General features: G+C 35.5%; 1 protein-coding gene across 1 annotated transcript in view; it reads right to left on the bottom strand.

The window, feature by feature from the left end:
- Window positions 1–2,742: 2,742 nt before the first annotated feature.
- LOC145982007 (uncharacterized) overlaps window positions 2,743–13,119 on the bottom strand; it is a 47,099-nt gene continuing 36,722 nt past the window's right edge. Inside the window, exon 10 of the mRNA XM_083115547.1 lies at window positions 2,743–10,906. Within this exon, the coding sequence (XP_082971673.1) occupies window positions 10,749–10,906 (158 nt within the window). The 3' untranslated portion in view covers window positions 2,743–10,748. The remainder of the gene's footprint in view (window positions 10,907–13,119) is intronic.

Here is a 13,119-nt window from a genome sequence, read left to right as displayed (position 1 = left end):
AAGTGTATATATTACAACCGTGATGCGTAACAATTCAAAGGGAAAGACTGTAACAGCTCCGAGATATCTCCAAATGAAGGGTGGGAGTAATTCATGGTCCTCTATTAAAGAAATAATTTAGAACACTTGATAATATTGGTATTAAGTGGGATTCAAAGTACGGTTTATATATCATTATTGTAAATCAAAGAAATCACAAATCCATTATTATAGACTATCTGCCAGTTCACTCTCTGTACACATGGTCCAAACAATAAATAGCTCCCTTTTATATTAGGGATGTGGTAGATTAATCAGCACTATTGGTGCAAATTGCCAATAATTATGACAATCTTGACATCTTTATCAGGGTGGTTACTCACTGGGAATTCCTTGAATTCCAGGAATTAGGCATGAATTATTGGCTCCGGGAATTATGCATGAATTTTTCTCTGTAGATGTGAAAAATTGCAACTTTTATTTATATATATGTATTTATGCCCTGAGACAAGTTTTTCAAGTTATCGAGGGAAGAGAAGAAACTAAAGCCGAGTGGAAAATAAAACAGAATTCTCTCAATCAGTTTACTTTGTTAGTGTCCTTTGCAGAACAATCTATCAGACAGACAGAAGATTATTGCACGCTATCTTGAAGTTGATTAGGTAAATTTGAGTCTGAAATTATTACACAATTTCCATAGATTAATGATTAATATATCCCGTAACAGGTAACATTTGTAACTTGTTTTTGTAGATATATTTCGAATATGTTTAATTAAAATGAATTAGAATTTTGGGATAAATTGCAACCGCACAGACCCTTTATATATTGTTAATATATTTGTGTGTATGTGTGGGGGGTGGTGAGAAGCGGTAATATGTAAGGTTAAAATAAAGAAAGAAAGGTTGAAACAACATAGGGATAATGTACAACTAAAGAGAGAGAGAAATGCGATATTTAAACACTCGAGAGAAACAGGACATCACACAGAGTGGGATGAGGCTAAGCAGATAGGAAGGGAGAAGAGAATCCTAGTGAGCAAATGGAAGGAGGCCAAGGAAATAGAGAAGAAAGGTGAAGAAGACACAATGAACTGGAATGGGGGACTGAAGATAAACAAAGAATGGAAGAAGGTGTTAGAAAGAGTGGAAAGGACAAAAGAGAAAGAGGAGAAAAGAAGGAAGAACAAGGAAGGAAAAAAGAGTGTGAGATAAAGAGTTCTACCACATTCCAAATGGAAGAAAAAGTTTAGCCTTTCAGGTGAAAGTAGTTGACAAGGGAAAGCCACCTGCTAGAATGTTCCAGAACAACTTTCTAATAGTCTGGAGGTGAGTAATGTTTGTGTGTGTATATATCTTCCTGTTTTGTACCTTGTTACATTTGTACTTGGTGCAGTCTCTGAAGAAGACCTTGCTAGAAGGTTGAAACGTTACATTTAGTTTATGTTTTATAATAAAATTAATTTCTGCTTGGTCAGCATATTGAGTTTTTTATATCATGGAAACAAGGCTTAATGGTGTTATAAGAAAACATCTGTTTGTACCCTTGAATTTTTGGAATGTTCGCCTTGAAAACCGGGAATAATACTTGAATTTTATCATGGTCCTAGAGTGGCCACCCTGCTTATACATAGCTTGTAATACAATGCAAAATTATGCCATTTCTTAATTATTTTTATGAATTCCTATACTCTCTTCTGATTAGTGTATGTGATCATGAAGTGGACTTGAAATGCAACAAATGTAAAGAAAGTGTTTAAATGTAAAATTTCTTGTTGTTAAGACAAAACTTATCTTGGTCACTCTATTACACACAAATGAACTATTCTTGTTCCTTCGGGAGCATTTATAAATTTTATATTGGATCAGTGAAATGTTAGTTATAGTTTCATATTGGTCAATCTGTAATATATACTCATTACTTTTTGTTGTTATTTTCATTGCTATGCTGCCTTCGTGTGCAACAAATAATGAATTTGTACATCAATGTGGTTAAAAAAATTCAGGTTATTATGCATACATGAACACAGAAATTACTTGCATCCTTTAGCATATAAAGTAGTGCTCATCACGTGGGAGTCTGAGCTAGGAACTTTTAAACCAAATGAGCAAGTCAAATGGCCAATGCCACTGGTCCCTTCATCACGAATGTTGCTTAGAGAATTCCTACAAGACTTCCTGAATTCAATAATATTGTTGTACAAAAAACAAGACTGGTTTACAGTCGTAAGCGCATCCTGTTTAAAATTAAATACAGACACTAAAGAGGACCCATATGAATAATTTTAATTTATTTTATTTTAATTTAATAATATGAATTATTTTAAGGATTGCAAGGCTGTGTTTATTCCCATCTCTTGCAAGCTTACTAGTTGTAGCACACCTCATAAGGCTTGTGTGTTGGGAATTGGGAGAGATTAGTGTTCAAATCCTGAATATCATATCCAAACTTTAGATCCTGGAATTGGTATCTGAACCTCAGATCCAATGTCCAAAGCTTGGATTCGGTATCCAAATCTTGGTTCCTGGATTCAGTTTCTGAACTTCAGATTCTGGACCCAATATCCAAAGCCTAGATTTTGTATCCGAGCCTTAGATCCGATATCCAAATCTTGGGAATATGATATTACTGGATTCAAAGATTACGATCTGCCCATTCCTTTCGGCAATGTTTTTTTTTTTTTTTTTTTTTAAATGTCCACTTTATGGATAGAAAGGCTAATTAAGACTGGACCGGACCTACAGTTTAAAGTGGGATCCGAACCAAGGACCTCTTGATTACAAGTTGGCAATGTCAGCACTACACCATCGGGGAGGCCCATGTGACAAATGACGAGAAACTGGATTACGATTCATGCCAGAAGAAAAAAAATAATGATCTTAGCTCAATACTTCAAAATAAGTTTCGTACTATACTCTATTCGGGGAATCTCTGGAGCAAGGTCGCACATAAGGGCAGAGAAGGGGAGAAAGCTAGTGGGCAGAGTGAAGCAGAACATGTTCCTGCATTTCCCCCTCCACTCAACCCCATTTTCCCCTCACACGTTAATTGGTCAGCCCTTTCGATTCACTTCTTGCACACACTTGTTTTCGTTACTCACTCCAGAGATTCATGGGACAGAGTATACCTACCTAGCAATAACATAAGAAGAAAAATGATCATTTTACAACATACATATGTCTACTTGTGAAGCAAAATGAAAGCTTCGACCAGGTCCAGAACTTCATCTCTCCAAACTCTATTCACAAGGTACATTTGAAAATATATATACATATGTACAAATTTAAGGAATAACAAATAATAATGCAACTATGAAAGCAACAGTTTCAGGCTACCATATTTCCATCTATTTGGATCAGTTTTAAATATTTTCACGTTACATACACAGAACTACCCTGTACAGTTACTATCACAATATGCATATGTACATAACAGATACTATATATGTTTGCGGCACATGAAATATTATGCTCTATAACTAACTGACACTTTGTCACCATTTTAAAATAATAATGCCCACTCTCATCTAAGACAATATTGGTTTGTTATGGGTTTAACAACAGCTTCTTAAAAGGATATGTTTTTCCTTTATCGTCTACATTCTATCACATAACAGTACAGAAACAGTATTAAAAGACAAACAAAAGCAATCCTTTGAAGAAATGTATCAAAATTCTTAAAAGTATAAATAGCAAAACTATCTTTTCTTCTTCAAGGAATAGTTTTCAAGCTTGGAGATTAAGAAACTAATCTCTTCCTAGAAATATAATGATTCTAGTCATGATAGATTTTGTAGTCTCATTCTTTTCAGAAACAACAGTAAGAGCTGCCAGAGGTTGCATGCAGTATTCAGAAAGTTACTTTTTAATAAGTAACAGTTACTTTATTCTAGGTAAGCTGTAACCCCTAGAGAATGTTCTATTATTTTAAATAACCATATAAAATTTAATTTTCATTAAATTGAATAAACGTCAAGCATTTAAATATGAAAATATAGTGATGAAAAAATTGAAAGCAAACCTTTGTAATTGAAAACTATTACACCCTGTAAAATATACATGTAAAACAGTGCTTTCAGTGGAAATTCTTAGCTGAGGGATGTTTGGTCGAGTCTAGGGGGTTGCTTCCTTGTTGAACATGGTAATAACTAGGGCCCGGGACTTTATGTTATAACATATTTTTCATTTGGCTTTGAATCTAATACTGGGGTGATATCTTAACATATCTGATGAAAATCAGCCGAAATAGACAAACTTGACAAAGCATATTTTGACATATTTCACCAATTTCGCGTTTTTACAACATATTTCTTCAATTTTGTTGTAATAAGACATATTTCTGTATCATTTCGTAATTCTCTCGCACATAATCGGTTATTTCAAATATATTTTTTTTCTTCGTAGCACAACGGATAGTTCATATTGTCGATGGCAGGATTTGGAAATTACGTAGGAAGAAAGATGCTGTCTTTTCTTAGTACAGAACAATACCACCCCACTTTTTTTTATCCCACCGACAATTGATAGCCATGCAATCATTATTGAGAAAAATGTTCTCTCTCATTGTTGCATGGGAAGGGAAGAAGTTTCGTTCTCATTTCTTTGCCTTTTTCGCTTTTCACAAAAATCAGTCAAAAGTAAAAATAACATTCGGTACATTACAGCCCCCACTCTACACTATCGGGTATAGGAGAAGTTCGAGAGTACTGTTGTGCATATTTTTGGCTTTACCGGGAATATTTCTGCATTTTTCTCTCATATTTGTAATTTTTCATGACATATTTTCCAATTTATATGACATAATTACATACATATTTTACAGTTTTATAGGACACAAAGTCCCGGGCCCTAGTAATGACGAGACAACTGGGGAATGCCTTGCAAATATCTTGCTATAGAGCGACAACAAGGAAAAGAACCTTTGGCCAAAAGTTTCCGTGTACCTTCCCCACCATAAGATCAAGTAAGCCTGCTCTACTCTACCACTTCCCTCCATGCAGGGGTAGGTACGATGCACAGGTCTGCGCAAGCTCTTTGATCGATTGATTTGCTTTATTTTACTTCGCTTTTTGTGCCACTTTTGGCTAATTTGCGAAGATGACGAGTGAAGAAATTGATGAATGGACACTCGCAAACATCCATGCCTAGGTTGAGAGTCGAACCTGGGACCGCTGGCGTCGTAGCGCGTGTACAAGTTCTTTCTCCAGTGGTTCCACTATAGCATCCCCTCACACCCCCTCACTTCAAGCACCAAAATGTATTTTTTTTAAAAAAAATAAGTTTTTAGCTATTACTTTACTGTTGAAATGTACAGAAAGTAACTGTTAATTTTGTTACTTGAAAAAGTAACAGTTATGGTTACTCATTTTAAAAACTAAGTACAGTGGAACCTCAATTTTACATTTTTGAGGGGACCAAGCTGCAAAACTTAAAATGTGGGAAAATGTACAATCAAAAAAAAAATGACAGTTTGCTACTTTTGGGTCATCAAAATTGAATCACTTGAGAAGTAACTCTTGCAAGTAACTGTAACTTCCAATACGCCATAAGTAATTGTGCAATGGAGCACACTGTCAAAGCCTTCTCTCAACACGATGCTTTGAGCATTAATATGATCACATATACAGCTTTTACAAAGAAACACAAAACTTAAAAATTCGTCGTCATCGCATTCATTCAAGAGTTATGTAACATACACTAGCTTTCTTTCAATTCTTCAAATAGTATTATTGTTACAGAGCATACTCACAATCATGACTAAAATTTCAACATAAAACATACCCTCTGCAGTATAACAAGTAATTTTCACACTAAATTCACATACACACGTACATATTAAACAAGTTTATCCCAAGCAATAATAATTCACAGATGATGTGTACAATATTTACATTCGTTTACCGAGTGGCTGTAAAAACTGAATGAAAAATTAACTTAATTTCAAACTCTCCTGATGTAAAATTCTGAACTTTTTAAGTGTTGTCTAGATCTATCAATTATTCCCACAACTTAACAACATATAACTTGTATTCTAGTAAATGCTAGCCATGGAACACATTATTTAGATGCAAAAAATACCAGTAACAATCGTTAACCAATAATTATGGTTGTCTAATGGGCAAAGATTTCCAGGTGATATTTTCAAGACCAGTTGAAATTTAAAGCGTGTAAATTTTATTTTCTGGTCATTCCAATGAAGTACACAAGAATATATATAACAAAAGTTCTTCTTTATACATTTCTTGTATTTTATTTGTTAAGATTTCTTATTCCTTTGGTGTAATTAATTATTTGAGATTGAAATCAATCTGCCTTTTGCAAATAGTGGCAGTGCGTCACTGAAATCGATAAGTGAATAAATGATGCTTTCACAAGCTATTGACAGTGGCGTATCCAGGATTATTACATACATCTTTTCCTGCCTCTGATGTTCTTTTTTTAAGGGTAGTGTCTACTGCCACGTTCTTTTTCTGCTGGAACCTCAAAAGAGATGCACGTGGCAGCAAACTCTGTCTTTGTTTTATCGTGATTTCATCATGCTATGTATGCAATTACGTCTGTAACACATACTGTGAAGTTGTAGCGATTACTTTCACATAAATGTTTTAAGATTAGGTCCCGTAGCATTCTTCTAATAATAAACCTAAATGCTCTCATAGTTAGGTTAGGTTCTGTTAGCATTAAAATAATATCCCTAAATGCTTTGTAAAGAAAAAGGTTCTAAATTATTTGTACATTCTTTCCCACTAGTCATAAACTTGCATTTCTCTCATCTTCATCTGTTCTTAAGATTTGTAACATCCTTTTAGCAGACGAATTATGTGGCAGGAGCAAATTTAACGCTCATTCTTACTGCTGACACATGCGTGGCAGCAGACTTGGCCTTTTTTAAGGAATACTGGACCAAATATGGGTGTATGACCCCTACCAACCTTACCCCACCCCCTTGGGCATGCCACTTATTCAAGATCTATGTAAAAATTGAGATTACTGTTATGAGATTCATGGAACCTGTCAGTCAAGATTATAAACAGCTGGATTGATATAGAGGAGGGGGGGGGGGGCAAAAGTCCCACACCACAGGCGTCTGTTGATAAATGTGAAATGTTGCAAGTTCTTCATGTAGGTGAACCATGCTGACTATTGAAGAGCAGGTAAAAGTTATTCTGCTATGGGGACGCAAAGGCAACTACGATAGGGGAGGGAAGATCGAGAGCCAGCAGGGACAAACTGTATCTGTGGGAGCGGACTTTGTGACCCACATCCTAGGAGTGTGTACAGTTGTTTTTTGGCAATGGTTTGGCCAGAACATTGAACAAATATTGTAATCCAGGCCTATGGTGTGGGACTTTTACACCACCCTGTATAATTCCACTGTACGAAGGCAAGATTGCAGTCGACATGCAAAATAATAAAAAAAATGTACACACAAATTCTATAATCATGGCACACAACAAGGTTAAAATTCAGTTCTTTTCTAAATAAAAATACATAACAGCAATACATTATTACTTGTGACAAAGTACATGAATTCCCTAATTTTGGTGACTATACCATGACTATCAGTGTGTGACAAATTGGCAATTAAAATACTTTTCTGGAATCAACACGAAATTATTAATTTAAATAAATAAGAACACAATTACATTTATTACAAACTCAATGTTTCAGATCTCAAAATTGCCAGCGTTACACTTCTCACCCTTTTCTGTTGTATGTATTCTTGAAAACTCTGCCTTGGAAATGATATGAAAATCATTACTGTTTCATGATGGTTTAATAGAATAACATTACATTTAATGATAAATTTACCAATGTGATACTTCGGTATAGCCTGACTTATTTTCACAATTTTGCCATTTTATTGGCAGCCTTTTCAGTGTCTGGAAAGTTATTTTTTAAAAGTAACAGAGGTATAGGTACTGTTGCTTTGCTGATGACCATGTAAAATTTACATGAAATTGTATTTTTTTAAACATTGCAATGTGTAGTGAAGGCATTTAGAGGAAGAGGGTCAAATGCTTTATTTCCACGAGGTTTGCTGTTGTAATTGTTTTTGAAAATGTATTTCCTCTTTTTTGGAAAAAAGCAGTTACTTTTTTAAATTAGACACACACAGATGCACTACATAGATTTTTTTTTCAGATATCTGTACAGTAATTCAAATTACATGCTGAATCAAAGAGAAAATACAGTACTGACAGAGGTATTGAGGGATAAGCATCACGTTTCACAATAATGATGACAACGTACAAGTAATATCACCATTAGTAGCACTTTGTACTAGTATTGGTTATCTCAACGTAAAATACCATTTTTCAACATCCTTTCGAACATATGACATGTAAGCAAAATTTTAAAATAACACATCATCTCAGATTTAATCCGTCACACTGTACAATTTCATTCTTTTTTTGTCCCAATGAAATCATATACATTAAAAAATAAATCATTCATACTCTTCATATGCACATTCATTTTGAATAAACTGTACCATATTATCCTGTGAAAATGTCATATATAATATGTTGTGTACAAAAATATATACATGTAAAGGGTTTGATATGATTAAATTCAAAATAATTACAAAATAGCTTTCTAAAAAATAAAACATTGACAAAATGTTATAATAAATTATTTCAAGTTTTCATCTTAACTACTATTAGTAAAAAGTGCAAAAGTATCGGAAAATGCTAGGAAAGAGATAATAGTATTGTATAAACAAAAAGATCAAATCGTGAAAAAATATTTTATGAGAAGAAAAAGTATGTCATCTTTTCTAGCACTATAGTCAAGATTCAGAAACAAAGAATGTGATAAAATGAGGATAACTTGCTATTATTTTGACAACATTGAACAGGTCTTGTTGTGAAATACCTTGGTGATTCCGGTATCTATGAAGTCAGATCTGGCTGTCCGAGCTGGTATTTTGCTACAGCATGAAGCATGGACTTCATAAGGTTTGTGTTCCAAACTGACGAGAACATCCTGACCCTGTAACGTGCCTCTATCTGTGTAGAGTAGTATTTATTAACCATTCAACAAAATGGTGGTGAAGGTATTAGAATTATAAGCCTGCATAGGCAAAAATAGTTTTACCCATAATATGACATAGTACATTCTATCACACCCAGCATAACAAATCACAAGGATGTTGGGAATGACGTCACACTATTTAGAAAGTTCGCAACTGTTACTCGAATATGTAAAAGTACAGAAAATTTCATCTGGGATATCCAAATTTTAAATGAATGTAGGCACATAATTCGTTTGAATGTTTAAGTCCACTTTATGCACATATTGGCTAATCGGGACTGGAGTTACACTTTTTAAACTGGGATCTAAACCACTGTGCAGTGTGCCTCCACCAGGAATCAAACATGGGACTATAAGTACGCACATAGAAATTTAAACAACGCACAAACAAATTATAACACGCTAGACTGGATTCTTACAATTTGAAAATAGATTTTCTTCCTAGGTTAACTCTTCAACACTTGTCTGAATTCTTTCTTTGGTATGAAAAACTTATAAACATTCTACCTGTATGATTAAAAAATTGAGAGGAGCACCGCTTATAACTAAAAAATGAATTCAGATTTTTTCACACAATATCTGTCACAGTTTAAAACTTATTAACAATAGTTGTGTAAAAGATGATTTAACCACTGGAGCATTCCTTTCTTTCTTCAATCGAAACGAAGAGAAAATCAAAGCAATGTGTACAACTATATATGCTTCATAAGTAACCCCTCCATCCACTCTTAAAATCTTTCATAGGCTTCAAATTTTCAAAAATCAGTGCGTAAGATTTTAGAAAAATACAGGTTTCTCCACAGAAGGCATAGTGTTAAAATTATATCTCCTTATCAAACATACATTGAAAAATAGTATCTCTTACATATCATGCTTTTAAGATCTTTTAATGCACAATGCACCAGTTTTTATAGTCAGACCATATGACTTGAAAAATATATAAACTATATGATTAAAATACATGATATTACTGAAATATGTATATTTTTAACCGGTTTCATACTGTTTTTAAACCTTTCAAAAACACACAAAAATATATTTACATATTTATTCAGACAAACACACACACACAATCTGCTTAAGAACTTAAAGAAATATATATGACATTCGCACAGGTTATATGATAGTGGATCACACGCTAGCTATCACTAAACTTACAAGGGAAGACAATAACTTTTAGTACACTTAATTACAACAAATACAAATTTCAAAAACTTTACAATTCTTCCTTTACATACATGCTCTGACCTTTATAAAACATCTTCATACAGACTTGCATAAAATTCTTGTAAGTGTTGCTTTGTATCACAAGAAAATAGATCATAAATTGAAGTATTTAAAAAATAATAATAATAAAGTTACTCAAGTACAAACTTACTAAAATACAAAAGTTATACTCTAAGTTACATTAAATTGCAGAGAAAAATAAATAAATTATGCTTATAACATATATACATACACAAAACAATTTCTCCGACATTAACAAATTTACACTCATTAAAAGCTCACCTTGCAGCACCAACTCACTCGTAACGATGTAGTTCTGCTTCGTTTGTTTCAATCACCCAAATGCAACAACTTGTTTCAAAATGATAAATTGACAAGTTACACCCAGATATAGGTCGACTTGCATGAGATTCCATTTGGCATCATGGAGAAATATGCATTGGTGGTATTTTTAGAGGGCTCGCTCAGCCCGGTCACTGATCACATTCTGAGCAGCTTACTGAACACTTACCGGTTTTCTCTGCAACACGAGAGCAAATCTAAGACGATGGCGTCAAGTATTTGCAATGCAACGTCCCTATTGAGCTTGACATGTTGCATGGAGTTGACGATGAATTCCACTCCTTCCTGAAATTCTTTGGCACCGAGGAGTTGACACACCATCCCTGAAAAGTTCAGCAAGTGCATTGTTTTAATTACATGCTGCTATGTTCATCGTGTGAACAGCTTAAATCTGTAAGGTTATTTTGGCTTGCCCCTTGCTGTGTTGTTCTCTAAATTCACAATTCTCAAATATAAATATCGTATTTACGCATGTACGAGGGCAAATCAAAAAGTCCTTGCACCTAATTTTTTCTACCTTGTTATAAGTGTTATTACAAAAGTGAGATATATGAGTGATGCAGTAGGCTTTTGGCTTTTCTTGGAAAGGCCCTATTGTAACTTCAGATTTCTTCCACAGCACGGCGCTGTTATCAGTTGGCAAAGATGCCAGAGTGCTCAGGAAGTCCACGTCATATGAGCAGCAAAGTGTTATTCGTTTTTTATGGTGCAAAGGACAAACAGCCACAGATATCCATGGGGAAATGGAGCCAGTGTATGGGGACAAGTTTTTATCAGTGCGACGTGTGCAGTGGTGGTGCAAGGAGTTTGAAAATGGATGGGACAATGTGGAGGACAATGAGCGATTGGGCCGACCTCGTTCCTTGCTGACACCGGACAACGGTGAAAGCTGATCGACGTGTTCATCTGAAGGACATTGCCACTGAACTTGGCATTTCCTGTTGTAGCGTTTACGACATTGTTCACGATTTGTTGGGACACCGCAAGGTGTCGTGTCCGTGGGTTCCTAAGCTTCCTGATGATGTTGACAAGGCAAGCATGATCAGCCAGCCACCTTCTATGCAAAGGGCATTGCGAAACTTGTGGTACGGTGGGACAAGTGCCTCAACAGGTGTGGTGATTATGTGGAAAAATAGCAAAAAGTACATAGAGATCTTGGTTTTCTTTTATGGTTTGTAATCTGGCAATAAATAGTTAGGTGCAAAGACTTTTTGATTTGCCCTCGTGTAATGAGCATGCGTGTATAATGTGCACCCTGGTTTTTGATGGAGAAAAGTGACAAAAAATTATATCACTTATATAATGTGAAATATAATCCAGGTTCAAGAAATGGCTTTCTTAGTTGTAGGTCTTAAAGCTATTCAATGAGTCACCTGTTGCTATGTGGAACAACAGGAAAATATCCTCGTGTAAACAATAAGCCACCAACCCATGCCACCTATCCCCCTTTCCCTCCACTGTGTTTAGCATCCCAAAGCTTTCACTCATTAACCACCTTATTTATTCTGTAAAAGTATATAGTGAGACCAAAATTACCTTATGGATTTGCAGTGCTCAGGAGGTAATTTTCTATTATTTCTTGCCCAACAAACACTACTGATATACATCCCATGTGACGGGAGGTGTATGCTCGAATTCTGCCAGAATGGCACTGCATTTTGGTGTCACAGAACATTGCATTACAACGTGAAGAATCGTGGGAAATGGCCTTCAAACTTTTATACGTGGTTTTGCTCATAATCTCCTTACTTTTTTTTAAAAAAAAAGAAAAACAACTTTTGGCTAATTTGCGAAAAAGGGGATGAGTGATGATGTGATGAAATTGATGAATGGACACTCACAAACATCCATACCCAGGCTGGGATTCGAACCCTAGCGTCGTGACCACTCCGCCATTGGGGTCAGCTTTCGGCGGAAATAAATAGCCATCATTGACCGATACCGGCAGTCACACGAAAGACAGAAGTGTAGAGGATAAGTATAAATTGCTGATTCCCCTTCGCTCTTGAACGTAGATAAAACAAAGCTAATTTCACAGTGACCTTCATCCCTCTTTTCCAAGAACTCCGCAACTACCTGATCTGGCATTGGTGCGGCGGGGGGTTAAAAACATCCGTCTGTCTTACCACCACGAGCTTCAAGAAAGAATTGGCAACGAATGGTATATTTCCCAGTGTTAACTACGAAGTTACATGCCTTCATGGTCACATTTGGATTCAGCTTTCACTTACCCATGCCTTTGATCTTGCCATCTGCTTACCAGGAGGGTGGGGTTTTATCCAGTGTTTCTAGGAAAATGTATGGAACTTCCTGTGTTGGTCTCCCAATCTGTCACAAGGAAGGGTGAACGAACTTTTAAAAGGGACAAATGATGAGACGAGCTGTTGCCTTTGCCATCTTTTCTACCAACTGAAGCTTCCCCGATGGCGCAGTGGTAGCGTTCTCACCTTGTAATCAAGGGATCCCGGGTTCGATACCCAGTGGAGGCACAAGTGGTTTGGATCCCACTTTAAACTGTAGGTCCAGTCCCGATTAG

Source organism: Lepisma saccharinum, chromosome 30 (genome assembly GCF_977018435.1).
Source record: "Lepisma saccharinum chromosome 30, izLepSacc3.1, whole genome shotgun sequence".
Lineage (NCBI taxonomy): Eukaryota > Metazoa > Arthropoda > Insecta > Zygentoma > Lepismatidae > Lepisma > Lepisma saccharinum.
This window is presented reverse-complemented; position numbering and strand designations above follow the sequence as displayed.